The sequence below is a fragment of the Temnothorax nylanderi genome, unplaced genomic scaffold (assembly GCF_030848795.1).
Source record: "Temnothorax nylanderi isolate EJ_2023f unplaced genomic scaffold, tnyl_v1.0 TNYL_tig0094_pilon, whole genome shotgun sequence".
In the NCBI taxonomy this organism is placed as follows: domain Eukaryota; kingdom Metazoa; phylum Arthropoda; class Insecta; order Hymenoptera; family Formicidae; genus Temnothorax; species Temnothorax nylanderi.
In genome coordinates, this window is record NW_027249156.1 from 103,806 (window position 1) to 121,865 (window position 18,060).

The window sequence follows — 18,060 nt, forward strand, 5'->3', positions numbered from 1 at the left end:
TCTAATCGCAATCATTTACTTTTTGTAAAAAAACCGCAAGTTATTTTTTAATTAGTCTTATTTTTCTTATATATCGAATAGAGATTATATAAGAGAAAAAACATATATGGACATATTTTATATATAATCCGAGATATAATCACATATGAAAAATGTTTTCCCGAACGGAGAGATTAAATGCAGCTGACGTGAACCAGCTGGACGAATCTACGATAATTCGACGTCAACGGTCGTCTGTGACGTTCGTCATCAATCGTTCTTTTTACCAATCCACTTCATCTCCTTTAATTTCCAATTATACAACTTTCAAGTATTCTTCACAGTCAGTGCCCCTTATGCCTTTTTTTGAGACCATCCGTGCCGGCACTGCGTCCGCTGCAGTAACGGCGCGCACGATCGGCTGATGCATCAGCTGATATCCCTCCTCCTCCTCCTCGTCGTGAAGGCCAGTGGCGCGCTGCGCTCCGGTTCGGTCCCCCCCTTCGCCCCGTTCTCCTTGTCAATAACGAGAAGTTGCTGGTGGGAATTTCGTCGTCGTCGTGCATACTTGACTACATACGTACATACATATACATACTCGGATACTCGCGCGCGCTGACATGGCGACGTCGACGTCGGCGGGCGCGCTCGCATGAGCTCGAGATCGAGAGTCTCGAGACCGCCGACCGCCGCGAGCCGCGAGGCCCGCGAGGGCCGTGAGCCGTCGTCTATCGATTATCCTGTCACCGCCGACGCGGCGGACGAGAGGCGCGAGGCTCGGGGTCGCGAAGTCACTCGTCGCTCGCTCGCTCGCTCGCGGAAGGCCGGCGATGCCGTGCCGCGGCGCGGATTAACCTGCCCGTTCGAGACGTAAATTCCCGGTTTCCCGGTAAATAACGGCGATGGACGCGGACGAGGTTCTCTGCAGGATCTTCGGCGCGAGCCCCGTCACCGCCGAGCGCGCCGCCGCTGGTATACCCAAGGACGAGCATCTCGGACGATCTAGGTAGGAATCGTAGGAATCGTCTCCTATCCGGAGGAGAGGCTGGATTCTCTCGCTCTTTCGCAACTGCATCTCACTTCATTCCTCATCCCTGTAAAACCCGAGCACATGCCTGCTTTAAATGCCCCAGTTCTACGACTTTTTATTCTTCTTCCGTATTACTTTCGTGCTAAAAAATACATGACGGTATAGCTAAAAAAAGCTTGTTTGTTGCGAGTATATCTAAATATGTGTCAAAACAAAATCATTTAAAACATGACACAAATATCATTTTATCACATTATCTCCTTATATCATATCACGTTATATCTCGTTATATCTTATCATATCGTTATATTTTTCTGTTTATGCCTTTTGGATTTTACTTTAAAGCGACGTCTTTTATTAATTATTGCAATTGCCAAGTCGATTTTTTTTTATTTCAGATCATTTCAGAATTTGACTTGGGTGAACGAGCACATCAGAAAATCCTTGTTGAATCTGTATATCGACACATGGAACTCTGCGGACAATAGAGAGGGTCGTATAGGTCCCCATCTCGTTAGGTTTGACGTGTCTATGCATCACGGTCTCTGCATCGTCTCCCCTGACAGGCTAAGCGTCAATTCACAGAGTAGCTTTAGTACAATGCGAGCTAATACGGGAGTGTTTAAGGGAAAATGGATGTACGAGGTGCAGCTTGGATCCAAAGGAGTGATGCAAGTGGGATGGGGCACCGCTCAATGTAAATTTAATCAGCAATACGGCGTCGGTACGTTGAAATGTTACCGCAAAACCTAGCTGTTATGACCCACAATTTTGCAATAATTTCCAATAAACGTCATCTTTTACTAGTATTATTGAAATACTTTCTTAATTCCGTAGATTATTTTAGCTGAGCTAAAATTTAACTAACATAAGATTCTACTGTTTCCTCCTCAGGAGACACGCCAAATTCATACGCTTATGACGGAAATCGTGTGCGAAAATGGAATGTGAGTACCCATAAGTATGGTGAAGCCTGGTTAACAGGAGACATCATCGGCTGCGCGCTGGACATGGACGATGGAACGATAGATTTCTATAGGAATGGCAGGAGTCTGGGCAGAGCGTTCGAGAATATACCGATTGGCGCCGGGATCGCGTATTTTCCCACTGTTAGCCTGGCCTTCACCGAGAACTTAACGGCGAATTTTGGCTCTATACCGTTTAGATATCCAGTGGAGGATTACGAACCTCTGCAAGCGCCTCCGTTGGCGCAAGTTCGGCAAGCCATGCTTCTCTTTCAGTGGCTGTCGCAAGTGATCGAACTGCTGGAATATTCTAAGAACGTTGACAAGCGGAACGTTCCATTGGAGGATAAGACTATGAGCGCCCAAGCGTTTCTCATGTGCCTAGCGAGATCTATCTTAAAACATATCGGCCCGTTGCTCACTGTTCCTTACGTCACCGAGACGGTTTTCGTGCCGTTCATGCAGACGCTCTGCGATCTAAACACCGATGACTCCTCGACGAAATCCTCTTATTCGAATGTTCGCAGCACGCGGTCGATTGTCTGTTTGGATTTGCTTTGGACGTTCCTGGAGAAGCACGAGATCAAGATGTGCTTGGAGAGTACAGTGCTCCATTTATTGTCCGCCTTCCGACACGTTTCCTTGCTACTCGAATACCCGGAACAGTGCAAGAGCCTGATGCTGCTGACCAAGATCTGCCAGCACACCGTCACACGACAATATTTTCTACAACACCTGTTGTTCGATCGTGTGCGTTTTGCCAACTTTGTGCACGTAAAACCGCTCGACGAGGGTGGATTGACGGACGTAGTGGAGAAGGTCTGGTGGGAAACTAATCCCTTGGATCCGTCGATCGAGGCAAACAAAACTAGTTATCTATACGCTTGTGAACGCATCAAAGCTGCCATATCCGGTACGATTAAATGCTTCTTGTAACTTTTAAGATATTTTGCAATTGTCATTTACATAGAGTAATTTTTAAGTTTAAAACATAATCGAAAATAAAGATATTTTTTTATTTTATTATATTATGTTCGCGAAATGAAAGGATATATTGTTTAATTTATATTGAAATTTTACCTTTAAAATATTGATTAAAATAGTAACGTTATACTTTGTATTTTTTGTAGAGGTAGAAGCATTACAAGTCGAGTTACTAGTCACTTTGTTAGATAATACCGATGGAACAGCCAAGAGGCCGACGTCGAGGACTATCTTTTTGAAAAAATTCAAACGTTTCGTTCAGGAGAACCTAATATCCAGTCGCGTAAGTACGCTATGTGTACAGTAGTAAATACGGAGACTCTTGTACGCGCGATTCGTCCGCGTAACTATCAAGCATTCAGTCAGCAAACCTGCAGACATTTTACCAATTCTGCAGACACCCCTGCCGATCACATTATGTTGCTTTCACCGACTTCTGGTTGCATTCAGAATTTTATGGGACACTGAAATTGGGACAAGTCCTGTCTATATACCCTGCAGGTGATAAGGCATTACCGAGAATTATCAGACACACACTTGAGAGAGGAATCGGCTCTCTACTTTAGTAACGTAGAAACCTTCAATCAATTCAATATGTTTTTTTCTCATAAAGCTTATATACATATATTTATACATATTACTGAAATAATATCGAAATGCTTGAACGCTTACATTGCTAGTTGCGTTTATCGCGTTTATTAACTGCGCATTTGTACATTGGATATGTATCTGAGGATCTGTAATTTCCTTTCTACTTCTCTTTTCCGAATACATGAGCACCCGCTTCGTACATCATTATTATTATAATTCGCAAATATTATTGAGCGACGTTTAATTTACGTAATAGCATTTCCTTATAAATTGGAATGGGCAGGGCGTTCTACGATGCATCGATCAATTACTCTGGAATCGACAGACTTGGTGGCGTAATAACCCACTTAAACAAGACATTCAGGAACGAATTGCTACGCCTCCTAGGTCCGGATCATGAGGTAATCGTTGCTATGGAACAGCAGCAGCAACAGCAGCAGCAGCAGCAGCGTACTACAACAGCGACAAACGAAGCGTCAAATAACACTTACGCTGCCGTAGTCGGCGCGTCCGTGAGACCACTAGTCGACTTGCCCGCGGCTATACCCGCGGCCGTTTATCCTCGCTTAATTAACATCAACCCGGCATCGGCAAGCCAAGGTAGTTCTATGATACTGGAGAGATTCGGATTTTTTTCGCATACTAGAGAGGATAGGACTCCAATACGTCATGGTCCTGCAGATCCAGCGATCTCGTTGATGGAATTATTAGATGGTATTATCTTATTCTACCATGTAGCAGCGAAAAAGCAGCTGGCTAAGGTAGCCGGTCTGCGCGACAGTATGTCCGCGTATATTACCGCGATCGCCGACACCAAGGCGAGGCTCGAGCATGTCGAGCGGGAGACCATCCCAGGGAAGGATCCCGACGCAGAGGCAATACAAAGAGAACTGCTCCGTACGACGGATATATTTAATAAGAAATTGTCGGAGCAGGCGAGACACATGGCGTGGATCAGGGCCGCTGTGTATTCAGAGGAGAAACAAGCTCAATTGGCCTGGCTACTAAAGGTAGTTACGCTGACCCTGCAAACCGCCAGTCAACAGGGCAACATGTTCAGCTTCGTGCCCGATTTCTATCTGGAGACGCTGTCTGATCTGAGCATAACTTTGCGCGCCCACATGCATCCCACCGCACCGATCGAGAATATCCCGGATTATCGAACGATGCTGTGCAACGTTGCCGAGTTCTTGTGCGATCACTTTCTCGATCCACGCATAGTGCACGCCAATTCTAAGGACGTGCTGATACTCGCGCTCGCTGGTTTCGTATCGAATCCATTGATGCTGGAGGCATTGGAGAATGTGCCACGCGAAAGCAGGATAAAGATCGTGACGAGTCTGTTGAAACCATATGAGAATAGAGCATGGGCGCAATCGAATTGGGTTCTGCTCAGATTTTGGCAGGGTAACGGCTTTGCCTTCCGATACGAGAAGAGCCCTCATCTTTCGAAGATCGGCATGAAACAACAGGAATCTGTCTATCAACTTATAAGTATGTTATCCTCTTTGTTTAACGTAAAACATTTAAACCTTATTATTAAATCTATATTATTAAGGCGTGACAAATTTAAATGTTGGACAAATGTCTTTTGGATTTTTCTAAAGTTTAAATTTTATTTCGGCGTGTCTTCAGGATTTGCTGATTGTTTCAGAACCGTGTCCATCGGTAATATATCAAGCCCATGTGAGGGACGTGTTGCTGGGCAGTCCGCAAGTGACCACGCCATTCTTGAACTCGCTATTGAATCAATTAAATTGGGCATTCTCCGAATTTATCGGCATGGTGCAGGAGATTCACAACGTGTCGTCGAGACCGGAGCGAGTGTTTATCGAGTCGAGACAATTGAAAATCTGCGCCACTTGCTTCGACCTAGCTATCTCGTTGCTTCGGGTATTAGAAATGATTTCCATGGTGGCCCGGGATGTTTTCAACGATCCCACGCAGTCTTCCAGCGAAATCTTATTGGCCAGATTGTGTCAAGTGAGTGAGAATGTTATTTCGCGATCGATCCTTCGAATTGTACAATCGTGTCGTGATTTCAGTTACTCTGCCAAGTGTTGAACAGGATGAGCTCACAAACGAACTGTTTTCAACACGTCATGTTATTGGAAATACCGGATTTAGAATCTATAGATCACTTTCCTATATTAGCTGCTGTTATTGGTATTCTGCTGGCTCTTCTTGAGAAAGAGATGAAGGATTTCGCAGGTAAATTACAAGACTTGTGAGGAAACTATTTGCATGTAAAATAAATCTCAATAACTTTTGTTTGTTAGCAGCAAAATCGACAATTGAAGTGCCCAGAATTACACGAAGTTTATTGACAGAACCGAGCTTCCAAATCAGTTCTCTGCATTTCGTTTTGGGCGACACAAAATTGAACAATACAAAGACGAAAAATGTAAAACCATTCTCTTTGTTGAACTGTAAGTATCTTGTGAGTTATACCTGATCGTATATATGACAGTATTATACATATATAATAAATATTATATCTAATATATATATATATATATATATATAATTAAAATATTTTAAATTAAAATATTTCGTTCTTTATTTTGCAGATCAGGAAGATGTAACGGCAGAAGAAATTAACCGAGTAAAGCAGATGATAACATATCTCGACACTTGTCACGTGCTCTTACCCGATACCAAATTGATCAGTGACGATGAGAATGCTTGTACAATTTGCTACGCGTTTCCAATTACTGCTATATTTAAGCCGTGCAATCATCAAACGTGCCGCACCTGCATAGATCGCCATTTGCTCAACACCAGAGAGTGTTTCTTTTGTAAAACGACCATAGACAAGGTTGAAGATCTAAGTGGGAACACATTGCACGATTTTACTAGCGAATTCCCAATTTCAAGAGCGACTTCTTGATCCAGTGACAAGATTGTTTCGCACAAATTGCATATATTGTATTAAAGATTTGTTGAATTCTCGCGATATATATGCGTCGAGCATCGAATCCCGATAAAACTGCCGCAATTTTAATTGTACAATAAAGAATTCTATGAGGGAGAGAGAAATAACTAGGATAAATTGAGATTAACACAAAGGTTGTATAAAGTATCACAAAAAGTTTTTTATTTACATTCACAAGTACAATATACTTATATATTCTTGAGCACATCTTAAACAACAGAAGACGTCAAAACTATAAAAGAATCAGCTTCACGCAATTCTGCGCGTAAATGAGTTAATCGGTAAAAATTGTATATATATGTATATCAGTCTTTCTGACGCCTTAACTATATCTTTTCATCTTAATGTAACATTAACGAAAGATAAATTAAAGTATGGTCGAATTGCAAATCAGCTTTCCCAGTCTCATTCGAATCAAGTTGCATGTGAGATCTGTAGAGAGTATGGCATGCAGTTAACAGATTGTTATCAATGATAATAAATCTCTAAGTTTATCAGATCGTTTATCTTGAGTGTTATGACCGTTATTATCAAACGCACAGACTCTCTCTAAGCTGTCTAAAACCGGTGACCAATGGCGGTTTGAGCGGCGTCTTCTGTAGATCTTGAAGAGCTTCCATAAACACAACGCCGCACACAAAGGCTCCAAGGGCGGTCAGGAAGATCGCGAAGATGGCCAACAGACGGTTCTTGTTCAAGTACAATTCCGGATCTCTCAGGAACACGTTCTGCAGGAGGCAGATGCCTGGCAGCATGAAAATGAACATCGCGGATAGCGATCCCAATAAGTTGATGACCGGCGAGATGTCCGGCACCAGAATGGCGATGACCAACGACAAAACGAACCAGGTCAACGTAACCATCACCCGGACGCCGATTCGATCGAGGCTCACATCCAAAATCCCGAGAAGCGCGTCTCGGCCGCAGTATAGTACAATGGGATAAGTAGTGAAGTTCTTGACCGCGATTGCAATTATCGCTACGGTCACCACGGCACTCTTATCGGTGTAGCCTTGCAGGATATCGCTCGGGACCTTGCCGCTGCCGAAAGTGGCGTAGCCGAAATAACCGACGACACTGTACGTGCCGTAGCAGATCAGCATGCTGATGACGGCGCACAGGGTAAACTTGCACAGATTACGATCCTTCATGCAGGCATAAGTCGGTATTGCCGTCATGTGACTCTGTAAAATATGCATATCTGTACATACATATATCGATTTAAATCGTATAATTTATGTGAGAGTGATAAAGATCGCATAAAAATTATTATATAAAGCGTGTAATAATTATAATGTTAATATAGTATTTAACCTAAGATAATCATATTTAATCGGAGGGTAACACATAAATTTAAGAATTCATATACCTGGTAAGCGAAGCAAATGATGGGTATTATCTGCAGAACCTCATATCCATTATCCGGCCAGATTTTTATAGGTGGTACAGTACCGTTCTGTATGGTGAAGCTTTTGTAAATAATCAACCATACGACGTACACGATGGTTATGCAACCAACAGAACTTGCGTAACTTAGAACGTCTAATCTTTTAAAGAAGCATAGGGGCAATATAAATATACTGCAAGATAAAGCTGTCACGAATGGCCTGGATAAATACCTAGAAAATGAAACAGTTTTTCCACTTAAATAACAATCTAGCAAGTCGCATTCTTTTTTTTTTATCGCGACAATTACCACGTATGACAATAGTCAAGTCCGTAATAGGTGGCGAACACTCTGTCGAACTGATCGCCAACAATTATCAGGAATGTCAAGCAGCAACCGAAACTGTAAATAGCCACGCATATTCCACAGAAAGCAAGTGACTTGGATCCGCATAATCCAGCGAACGTGTCCTGCATGGTATCGGTGCCTGTACTATTGCTACAGCTGGCCAGTATCACCAGAGCAGCTGTGATGAAAACAAGAAAGCCAAGTTGAGCCACGACGGAGGTTCCTACTCCACCGGCCTTATCGAAGGCCTGTGGGAAATTCAATAATCCAGCCCCCAGCGTAGTGTTCACAATCAAAAAGATTGTCCCCAAAATGCCAGCACCTGTAAGATATTCAAGAAATTTACTTTGTCTCATTATTAACTCTCTTATTCTGGACATACATCTAAATAGATTTAAATGTAAATCAGGTGAATCTTCTAGGTATTCTCTAATTTTAACTTAAAATTCAGTTTAGTTTATCTTAACTATATTAAAAGTAAAAACAGATATTAATTTAATTAGCTAATAGGATTTCTATTATTTTATTAAGTAAGAGCAACTTGTGCGGTTATCTCGTAGTGCGGTAGTGTTTTCGGAACGTATACAATTAAGATAACGCTTCGTATACGTATCACGTGTCGTAACATCGTTCCTATTGCATTACCTCTTCGAGTTTCATTGTTACGCGCCTCCGAGGGACTCGGTCCACCGGGTCCACTCGATAGAAGCAGATTGTTGGTGAAAAGTGGCTCGCCCACCAAATGATCCATACTCGACGCGATCGCGGATCGAACTGTGACGTCTGTGACGCTTTGTTTCTCCAGTTCTCCTCCTCCTCCTCCTCCTCCTCCTCCTCCTCCTCCTCCTCCTCCTCCTCCTCCTCCTCCTCTCCTTCTGATGCACAAAGTCCGCGAACACTTGACAGGGCAGAGGTCAGAATCGGTTAAAAAAGGCACAAATTATATTTTAAAAAGGGCGAAATACGTCCCAGTCTTGCGACACGTGATCATTTGATCAGGTTTTTCGCGATCTGCGTTCAACGTTGCATCGAATGCATATTGCAGATGGCCATATGCCATATGGTCCGATCGTCCGATTTAATTACATCTCGCTATAAAAAAAAACTGGACAGAGGGCGTTTACCTCGAGATCAGATGATTTTGATCTTTCTCAACCAAGACTGCGTTCCTAAGATTGATTAAATGTATATTCCTCTTTTTGATAACAAATTTTTTTTTATCTTTTTGTTTAAACTATTTTTCGCGAACGAACAAAGATCTCAAGTATTTTGTTCTCTCAATTTTCAAGTCTTACCTACATTTCATTTTTTCGTCACAACTTAGCATCTTATTTCAAGTTACAAATTGTTTTTTTGTAATATAAAGTTGTAAATTAATTGTTAGTTTTATTCGAAGGCTAATGTTTTCTAGTTTCACGTTATATAATTTTTTTAGGACAAAATAATGGTCTAATTATTATCGTCGATGTACGATTCGATCTCTCTAACTTTCCTCTGCATTCTATTTACTTTCTATAATCTATATTATTGATTTAATTATTTAATGAAAAGAAAAAAGGTAGCTATATGTCCAAGACAAAAAAACAAGCGCAAAAATGACCAGCTGCGTAATCAGATGGTAGATATGTATATTTTGGTCGATCTTTGTTTGTATGATTGCGACGTTCGTGAGTAATCAGAAATCAGCTGATCGGCACTAACCTAACCTAACCTAACCTGAGCACGCGCGAGTCGAGGACGTCGAGGCGGTCGAGGTTAGGTCCGAACCGACCGGCGCGGCGTTATCGAGTGATATCGAGCGGTATTTTGGCGTCGATTTTCAGGAAGAGATCTGGAGACGATCAGGCCTCGAGAAGGAATAAACGGAGGTCACGACTTATTCGGCTATGTTTCGACGTGCGTTCACGTCGAGCTCGCGCAGTATATCGGTAAGCCGACAGCACGTGTATCTTGGATCCGGATTTTCCCAGGGCGATAAACCTCGATCAACTCTCAGTGTCAGTCGGCGATTAATATAAATAATAAATAATAAAATACAAAAAATTAATAAAGAATTGCTCTCAGCAAAATTTCCGATTATATATGATTTGTGGTAAATATTTAATTTAAGGAATTCACCTTAGATTTTGATAAAAATAATGAGTGTATCGTAAAATTTAAGTTGAGTCCCTTAAACTGAATATTTATCTGATTCGTTAACTTCTTATTTAATTGTCTGGGAAAGGAATATTTAATATTAAATACCTATATTTATGAAATATAAATTTATTATTAAATGTAATCTGTAATGTTTATATAATTATTAAATTTAGTATTTACAGATAAATACCAATATAACGTTCTTATAATAGATAAATAAAAGAAAAATGTTACTTATTTCTCTTGAGCAATATTTCGCATGCTATAGATAAGCGATGAGACTAAAGAAGACCATAATGAAAAAGGCGAATAAAACCAAACTGTTGCAGCTGCTATCTCGGCTATGGAACGGATCCAATGGCGTGCTTGCGGGTAAGCACGCCGAACAGAAAATGATATCCATCTTGAGGAACAGGTTTCCACAAGCTCAGCTGATTGAAGTTACCGACGTATCAGGTAAAAATTATTTGTGGGTACTCTTTAAGGAGAGAAAAGGCCTTGGCACATAGAAAAACTTAAGCAGTAAGAAATCAACGGTATGGATTCGCTACCACTTAGGGCCGTGCCTAACTGCTTCAGTTTTACTGCTTAAGTTTTTCTATGTGTCCGGGCCTAAAAGGTTCTTGAAGAATATATTTAATGATTGACATAATTACAATTGTATCCTAGGAGGATGCGGTGCTATGTTTGACATAAACGTCGTTGCTCCAGAGTTCAAAGGACTGAATACGGTAAAACAGCATCGAATTATTAACGAGGTAAAGCTTGATACAATTTCTTCCTAGAAAAGCTATAATTAGACATGTTATAATCAGTCAAATATATGTATTACGTTGTAATCAATATCTGTGTTATCGCAGGTTCTCAAGGAAGAAATCAAAGATATGCATGGCCTGCGAATACGTACGAGTATCCCACAGGTGTAAATTTTAGTTCTTGGACAATTGTTAAATTAATTTTACAAGAGAAATATCTAATACCGGTTTTACTTAAGCTAGTAATGGGCATCTAAATTCTTCTTTCAAAAATTTCCGAGGAATCTATTTCAGATTTTTAAGAATTTATTTCGAACAATATTCGAAACGATTGTAGATTTTCACATATTTGAAACAATTTGTTTGTTGTATAACGAGTCCATTATTAGCTTGGGACTATATTCACAATTAAGATCTGAAGATGTTATGTAAGATACAAAGAACGTATATTTTATAGAATGTAAAGCTTTTAAATAAAGTTAAAAGGAATTTATATTCATATCCAAGAAAATTCAGTTACAAGATACATTATTAAAAAGATAATTTAAATAAAAAATTCAAGAGATAATTATTATAGTATTATTATTAGTATTATTATTCTCAATGCAGTAATGTATAGAATAATAGGTGTAGCGATTAGCGATAGATAAAAACTGTTTCAGTGCACATTTCCCGCACTAGTGCAGAAAGTTCAGATCAGCGGCGGTGGCTCGCCGGGGCGGCCTCTTAAATAAATAAAAGAAGTAAAGAAGAAGAAGAGAAGGCAGCATTTGTCATAAATCGCGAGGTGCAAATTACGTGCGAACAGCATGTTCGATAGATATAGATAAATAAATCTGAACACACGCGATGTCTTTTCTTTCTCGCTTCGTTTATCTTTATTATTTTACTTAACCTAATATGCGCCACACGATCAAAATATGGTATTGAAAACAGATTCTGGCAAGTGTTTGCTATAAATTTGATAGCAGAATGAATTTATGGCAAAATGTACAGTATTATTGGCAGAAATATAACAAAATTTATCGATAAAATTCCAGTGGCGGATTATTCGCATACATTGGGTCTGTTTTCTATTGCTGAACTGCACTAGGTGGTTCAGAGTTTATCCTTTTCCTTCCAATGTGGAGTAAAAAAGATAAACTCTGAATTAGTGCGACCAGTTCAGCAATAGAAAACAGACCCTTTTATGTGGATATGTGTAAATTAAAAAAAAGATTTCTTATAATGAATATATCATCTTTCGGGAAATTGTGCCACGAACACGTGGCAAAACAAACTTCGTTAATGTAAGACTTTTGCTCTTTCGTTGAGGTAGAGGATGTAACTTTACTTTATTTCTCTATCTTTTTATGCGGAAGATGCAGTTATTTCTCAGCAAAGTTAAAAAATAGTAATTTTTATATGTATCTTGCTATGTATTTTTATTACGTGTCAAATAGTTCTTAATGTAACTCCACGCTTTTTAGACTGCAAATACAATTGTGATCGAATGCACGATGGCTTGGAACATTTTTAGACGTCTCATCGGACCATCGAGTATTTTCCAAAACAGGTATGATATCTAATTACGTCTTACAATGTATCTAATCTCTAATCATATGATAAATCCCAAGTTGGTTTTTTCTTTGAAATTTATTTTGTTTATTTACGCATATACTTTTTATCTTCAAAAAGTGTATGGATAAAGTAACAAAATCTTTAGATAAATATATTACATAAAAATGTTTAACTAAGGATATAATGAAATAAGGATTCATTGCTTATTACAGATTATCGAGAAATACTATATCTGTCAGTAGAATCACTAGATCGTTGTCGACGGTGAGGTCTAATGAAATTGAACACTTTTCTGCCTTCAAGAATGATTGGTGGGATGAGAACGGCCCACTTTACGACCTTCATTTATACGCGCCGATTAGAATACAGTTTGTGAGGGATGGATTGGCAAACGCTGGGATTCAGATGCAGGACCCAGCCCTTCCGCTGAAAGGGATCAAGATTGTCGACGTTGGCTGCGGCGGTGGTATATTGACTGAGCGTTTAGCTAGAATAGGAGCGCAAGTAACTGGAATAGATGCATCGGCGGAATTAATAAATGTTGCTAAAGAGCATGCAAAATTGGATCCTGGTATATCAGAGAGAGTGAATTACATTCAGACAACCGTGGAAGACTTTTCCCAAAAAGAGGGAGAATCGTACGATGCTGTTGTAGCTTCTGAAGTTCTGGAGCATGTAGAAGAACCGCAACTATTTTTAAAGGTACAATATTACAATAAAAGTTATAAAAATTGAATATAAATGTAAAATTAAATATTTTACGAATGTTCTCTATAGGAATGCGTGAAAATAATGAAACCTGGCGGATCAATTTTTATAACAACGCCAAATCAAACTCTAGCAACTTGGTTGGTTCTTATTGTAGCAGGTGAATATATTTTCAGAAGAATACCTCCTGGTACTCATGAATGGAATAAATTTATCACTCCGCACGAAGTTCAACGTATATTAGACAATTGTAAGTTTTATCTCTGTTGTTAATTCTATAAGAAAATTATCAAAATTATTCTGATAATTTTCTTTCGTTGTATAAAGATAATATCTGTGTGATTGTAACAAATTCGTAACAATTGCATGCGGCCGCTCCTGCACATTGCGCACTTCTACATAGTTTTTTGAACTTTTTTCTTATAGATGGATGCAAGACGAGATTAATGCATGGGATGAAACTTAACCCATTGACGAAACAGTGGTCTTGGTCGTCGTGTACGGCAATTTGTTATGGACTTCATGCAATCAAGCAAACAAAAACTGGTGTGTAGTTTTTGGAAAGTGATTCTTCTTGTTACTAAATACAGAGTGATATATTTTTATTATTTACCGGTTAGGAAATAATTGTAATTGAATACTGTACATGTGTTAAGGATTCCTACTATATGCTTATACATATACTTGTATGCAACCTGATGGAAAATCTGGTATAAGGAATGATATTCTATGAGATAAAACGTTTAAATAAAAATAAAAGTTTAAAACCAGTTTTAGATTTTTAAGAATTGTTAGGTTGCCGAATTTTCTTTGTAAATTCTATATTAACGCCTATAGGTACTTATTTCATTAATGACTGCTTAGAAACTAAATATTGTGACTCTTAGACTGCTGAGCGTCTACAGTTACGTCGAAACTTCCCGCAGTGAAAGATTTGATACACGTCAAATGCTTTTGTTCATAATTTATTTTACAATTCATATTTATATTTCGCGTTATAGAAACTACTTATTAATGCTCACGTAATTGGCAAATGCTAATTTTAGAAATATAAAATAATGCGATAGCTGTGAATTTTTTTTATACACTTATAATTCGCAAGTTGATACATTTACCATATATTAAGTATTTACATACTTCACTTTTATAACATGAAACTTTTTAAAATAATATATAAAATTGGAGAGGATTGACATATGATATATGAAAAGTCAATATACGATATATGAAAAGAATACTTATTTTATTGTAATAGACTTAATTGTTTCAATATATACCTTGCAATAGTACAATTCTATGTAGAAAGAAAAGAATATACCACATTGTCGATAGAAACAATATCGCATATCTTTGTTCTAACTTTCTAAAATATCACATACATATTCGTCTAACAACGTACCGCATGGAAAAATTACAAGGCATTAATAAGCATATAGGAGTCGATGCTTTAAACAAATTTGACTTGATTATTCACAAAGTTGTCATTTAGATCTTCTAGCATCTAACGGTAACTTCATGAGAAGGCAATCGATATTTATTTTGCTTTAGCGAATCCTACTCGGTTGTTTCCCAGGTCAAATTCGGTATAATACGGACCAATAAATACATCGCCTAAAATCCATAATGGGTCTCCAGGCATATCCAGACTCATGAAGCCGCTCAAGCACATCGTCATACCGTATTGTGTGACCTACGGAAAATTAATAGTGACGTGATATTTCTGTTCTAAAAAATTTAAAAGTAATTTAAACATATGAGCCATGATATTCACCTTAAGGATATAATCCTCACCCTTGAGAGAGAATTTCTTACCACCTAGGACGAAATCGATCGTAGGCAGTTGAGGAATCAGGTTACAGTTCACCTTTAAATGATGGTTAATGTTACTCCATACTGGTAATCAATAACTTATCAAGTATTTATTAATTTATTTAATATTGTTGAAAGCTACCATTGCAAAAAATATGATCGATTACTTACTATTGCCTCTCCAGAAACGGGAGTAGCTCCCATCAATTTGTTAATAGCATCAACTTCCACCTTTGGTCCAGCTATGAGGGAGGTGCCCGTATCGGCGATAGCTTGGCAGCCTCTTGCGCAGAATTCACGATCTCCCACTAGGATCCTACAATGTGATGATGTTAACAATTTGCTGACATACGATCCATAATTGCGTGATATATAATTTAGAAAATAATTACGCACTTATCCATAGTAAATTGCCAGTATCCTTTACGGGTAACAGGAACATATGTGAACCTGCCTACGTAATGGTCAGGATCGGAGCCACCCAATATCATTTCACCACCCACCTTAGCCGAGGGATCTCTGTACAGATTGTATATTTTTTATATTACAATGTGGAGACTATTTGATTGAAAAAAATATTTTTGGATGTGCGCGACGCGTACGAAAAGAAGATACGTACCGATTTAGATAGAAACTGAAAACAGGTTTCGGCACCAAGCGTTGTTTGACCATGTTATAGAAGACAGGAGTCACTCCGTCAACGGATATCGTGGAGTAACCCATTCCCAATATACCGTCGAATTTCGCAGCGACGAAAGCAAGTCCTGGTTCTTTTACCGCTTCCGCAAACGTTTGGTTCTTAACTTTAAGACCAGCAACCTACAAACAAATTGATATTAATAAAGTGTTTCAATTCGAAGAATAGTAACAATATGTGTATTTTTTAGGGATATTTTATAAACTATGACTATAGTTGGAACTATATCAGACTGTTTGCTCGACGATGACTCACGTCCACTACGTCGGTAGATAAGTACCCAGACAGACTACCAGAACCGTACTGAATGGCGAATGGTTCACCATTTTTCTGGTATGTGCTGGATAGTTTGCTATTATATTTATGATGTAACACTGCGAAAAATAGTGAATAAAATTACATCAGTTCATATTAAAGATTTTAGAAATCAATTTCCTTATTAATCTAAATATATAATTGACAGTAGTTTAAATCATCAGATGCATTTATATTGATATTTTTTGCTTTAATATGTAAGCTATCTTGTGTCAAAGGTCATTTGTATCTTTAGAATAAGCGTGATAAATCACATAAACAAGACTGGAAAGCAATTGTGAAACTCAGCTCCAATATTTACCTCACCAGCGATTTTAATTTTTAAAAGTGCTACTTTTTAAGACGTTTTAAGATTTTACTTCAAATACGGGTAAAAACAGACTACAGTTCTATAGCGTTATTTTTAGTCGACATTTTTACTCGACCTCAATTATAAAAAAAAAGCAATTAAGATTATTTAAATTGGAATAATATTATGAAATTATATATATTAAATAGAATAATAAAAAGAAATAGTGACATTGTGATATACTTACAGCAAGCAATGTTGGTAAAGCTGCACTGTTTGGATGGCACCCAGAGATTAGAGGAACCAGTGTCGAAGATCACTTTAAACTCTTGTGGCGGGGTACCAATCGTGATAACGCCATAGTACTGAGCGTCCATATAATTAGACAGAGGTTCTGGTGCGCCAACATTCCCCTTAGTCAAACGAAGTTGTTCCAACTCGGTGCCAGCCTCTCTCAAAGTATTTCGAATGGAAACCGTCTTTTGTAATGGAATTCTTAAAACAACATAAAGAACATTCTATCATATTGTACACATATATATCAGTGAAGATATTTATAAGAGATGTATGTATACAGACAATTAACTTATATATAAGTGTCTTTGTTGTCGCAAGCGGTACTCGTTCCAAAAACAATGAGTCATGAAAACTGCATGAGTCATGAAATTTAATTTAGAAAGCTTCTTGTGTGTGCAATGCAAATACAAAAGATATTAGAGAAACGCTTAATTATATGAACCTAAATCTTTAACTAAATTTGATAATCAGTTCAATTATGATTTATGCATATCTGAACCTGTTATTCAACTTACAGTCTAGATCTTAAATAAAGCCATTAAAATTCAACAAAATTGGATCCTTTGTTAGTTTTTATAAAAAGAAAATGACTCAAAAAGTGAGCTGATTGTACCTATTTATAAACAATAAGTAAAGGAACAAGAATTAGCTGGCCGTTACCTATATTCATCTATTTACAAATCAGTCTAAATGCAAACGACTCCGCTTATGACTCGCTGATCTCATTTAAGACGTCACAAAAGGAATCCTCGAGAGCATCTTATCGTTCGCCCGCTTTACTCCGACGAGGAAAGAATACAATTTTTCTGCAGGCAGGTCCGACTACCGTCGTAGGTTATATCGCGATTCCAAGAAGTTGGAACGATCTCTAATCGGTATTTATCGCGCGGTACGTGTGCGGAATGCAAATATATGCGTGTTCGTGCGGACTCACCTTTGGAGTTCCGCGTCGATCAGCACGGCGAGTGCCACGACCGCTACGACGAGACGAAGCATGTTTTCCGAATTTCTCAGTGGCTACAAAAATCAGACAAGATTTTTTAGTGGCGTCGTAATTGCCTTCGGGATCGGAGTATCGGACCGCAACCGGAACGTTCAACGGAGAATGAGACAGTCACCTGTGCAGTCACCAGCTCTCTAACCCGCTCTCGCCTAGACCTCTCCAAACCTCTCGCTTTATTGACGAACAACAGCCGCGTTATATACTCAAGCGCGTACGCGCGCATGCGCGTCGCGCGGAGGGTTGGGGGGGGGGGGCGGCGGCGACACGAC

General features: G+C 38.9%; 4 protein-coding genes across 7 annotated transcripts; 2 read left to right on the forward strand and 2 right to left on the reverse strand.

Moving 5' to 3' along the window:
• The first annotated feature begins 558 nt into the window (after nucleotides 1-558).
• Nucleotides 559-6,990, forward strand: LOC139775180 (E3 ubiquitin-protein ligase RNF123). Of its 2 annotated transcripts, none has more exons than XM_071710988.1 (10): nucleotides 559-985; nucleotides 1,408-1,733; nucleotides 1,904-2,887; nucleotides 3,105-3,241; nucleotides 3,356-3,459; nucleotides 3,833-5,043; nucleotides 5,204-5,532; nucleotides 5,595-5,760; nucleotides 5,832-5,978; nucleotides 6,120-6,990. In XM_071710988.1, exons 1-10 carry the CDS (start codon nucleotides 882-884, stop codon nucleotides 6,437-6,439), a joined length of 3,828 nt encoding a protein of 1,275 aa, XP_071567089.1. In that variant the 5' UTR covers nucleotides 559-881; the 3' UTR covers nucleotides 6,440-6,990. The 2 variants fall into 2 exon arrangements, with proteins under 2 accessions (XP_071567089.1, XP_071567088.1); XM_071710987.1 differs by having other exon boundaries at nucleotides 560-985; nucleotides 5,829-5,978.
• Nucleotides 6,620-9,593, reverse strand: LOC139775187 (sodium-coupled neutral amino acid transporter 7). The gene is made up of 4 exons (XM_071711001.1): nucleotides 8,865-9,593; nucleotides 8,181-8,541; nucleotides 7,854-8,103; nucleotides 6,620-7,668 (listed from the first exon to the last, which is right to left on the reverse strand). Exons 1-4 carry the CDS (start codon nucleotides 8,968-8,970, stop codon nucleotides 7,015-7,017), a joined length of 1,371 nt encoding a protein of 456 aa, XP_071567102.1. The 5' UTR covers nucleotides 8,971-9,593; the 3' UTR covers nucleotides 6,620-7,014.
• A 322-nt stretch (nucleotides 9,594-9,915) lies between these two features.
• LOC139775189 (ubiquinone biosynthesis O-methyltransferase-like) lies at nucleotides 9,916-14,151 on the forward strand. 3 transcript variants are annotated; one of them, XM_071711002.1, is made up of 9 exons: nucleotides 9,916-10,216; nucleotides 10,688-10,814; nucleotides 11,028-11,116; nucleotides 11,219-11,278; nucleotides 12,583-12,668; nucleotides 12,886-13,375; nucleotides 13,451-13,631; nucleotides 13,808-13,927; nucleotides 14,002-14,151. In XM_071711002.1, the coding sequence occupies exons 1-9, from the start codon at nucleotides 10,106-10,108 to the stop codon at nucleotides 14,016-14,018; spliced, it is 1,281 nt and encodes a 426-aa protein (XP_071567103.1). In that variant the 5' UTR covers nucleotides 9,916-10,105; the 3' UTR covers nucleotides 14,019-14,151. The 3 variants fall into 3 exon arrangements, with proteins under 3 accessions (XP_071567103.1, XP_071567104.1, XP_071567105.1); XM_071711003.1 differs by having other exon boundaries at nucleotides 9,916-10,147; nucleotides 10,627-10,814; XM_071711004.1 differs by having other exon boundaries at nucleotides 9,916-10,147.
• Nucleotides 14,152-14,605: 454 nt separating this feature from the next.
• On the reverse strand, nucleotides 14,606-18,060 carry Cathd (cathepsin D). The gene is made up of 9 exons (XM_071711000.1): nucleotides 17,907-18,060; nucleotides 17,723-17,805; nucleotides 16,739-16,986; nucleotides 16,143-16,261; nucleotides 15,810-16,009; nucleotides 15,587-15,709; nucleotides 15,362-15,506; nucleotides 15,153-15,245; nucleotides 14,606-15,071 (listed from the first exon to the last, which is right to left on the reverse strand). Exons 1-9 carry the CDS (start codon nucleotides 18,012-18,014, stop codon nucleotides 14,916-14,918), a joined length of 1,275 nt encoding a protein of 424 aa, XP_071567101.1. The 5' UTR covers nucleotides 18,015-18,060; the 3' UTR covers nucleotides 14,606-14,915.

Coding starts and splice junctions, on each gene's coding strand:
- LOC139775180 (XM_071710987.1), top strand. CDS start 882: ATGGACGCGGACGAGGTTCTCTGCAGGATCTTCGGCGCGAGCCCCGTC. Junction 2,888..3,104: donor CATCAAAGCTGCCATATCCG/GTACGATTAAAT, acceptor TATTTTTTGTAG/AGGTAGAAGCATTACAAGTC. Junction 3,460..3,832: donor CCTGTCTATATACCCTGCAG/GTGATAAGGCAT, acceptor TGGAATGGGCAG/GGCGTTCTACGATGCATCGA.
- LOC139775187 (XM_071711001.1), bottom strand. CDS start 8,970: ATGGATCATTTGGTGGGCGAGCCACTTTTCACCAACAATCTGCTTCTA. Junction 8,104..8,180: donor CTTGACTATTGTCATACGTG/GTAATTGTCGCG, acceptor TTCATTTTCTAG/GTATTTATCCAGGCCATTCG. Junction 7,669..7,853: donor TCATTTGCTTCGCTTACCAG/GTATATGAATTC, acceptor CATATTTTACAG/AGTCACATGACGGCAATACC.
- LOC139775189 (XM_071711002.1), top strand. CDS start 10,106: ATGTTTCGACGTGCGTTCACGTCGAGCTCGCGCAGTATATCGGTAAGC. Junction 10,815..11,027: donor TGAAGTTACCGACGTATCAG/GTAAAAATTATT, acceptor ATTGTATCCTAG/GAGGATGCGGTGCTATGTTT. Junction 13,632..13,807: donor TCAACGTATATTAGACAATT/GTAAGTTTTATC, acceptor TTTTTCTTATAG/ATGGATGCAAGACGAGATTA.
- Cathd (XM_071711000.1), bottom strand. CDS start 18,014: ATGCGCGCGTACGCGCTTGAGTATATAACGCGGCTGTTGTTCGTCAAT. Junction 16,010..16,142: donor TATCTACCGACGTAGTGGAC/GTGAGTCATCGT, acceptor ATTTGTTTGTAG/GTTGCTGGTCTTAAAGTTAA. Junction 15,072..15,152: donor GTGAGGATTATATCCTTAAG/GTGAATATCATG, acceptor AATTTTCCGTAG/GTCACACAATACGGTATGAC.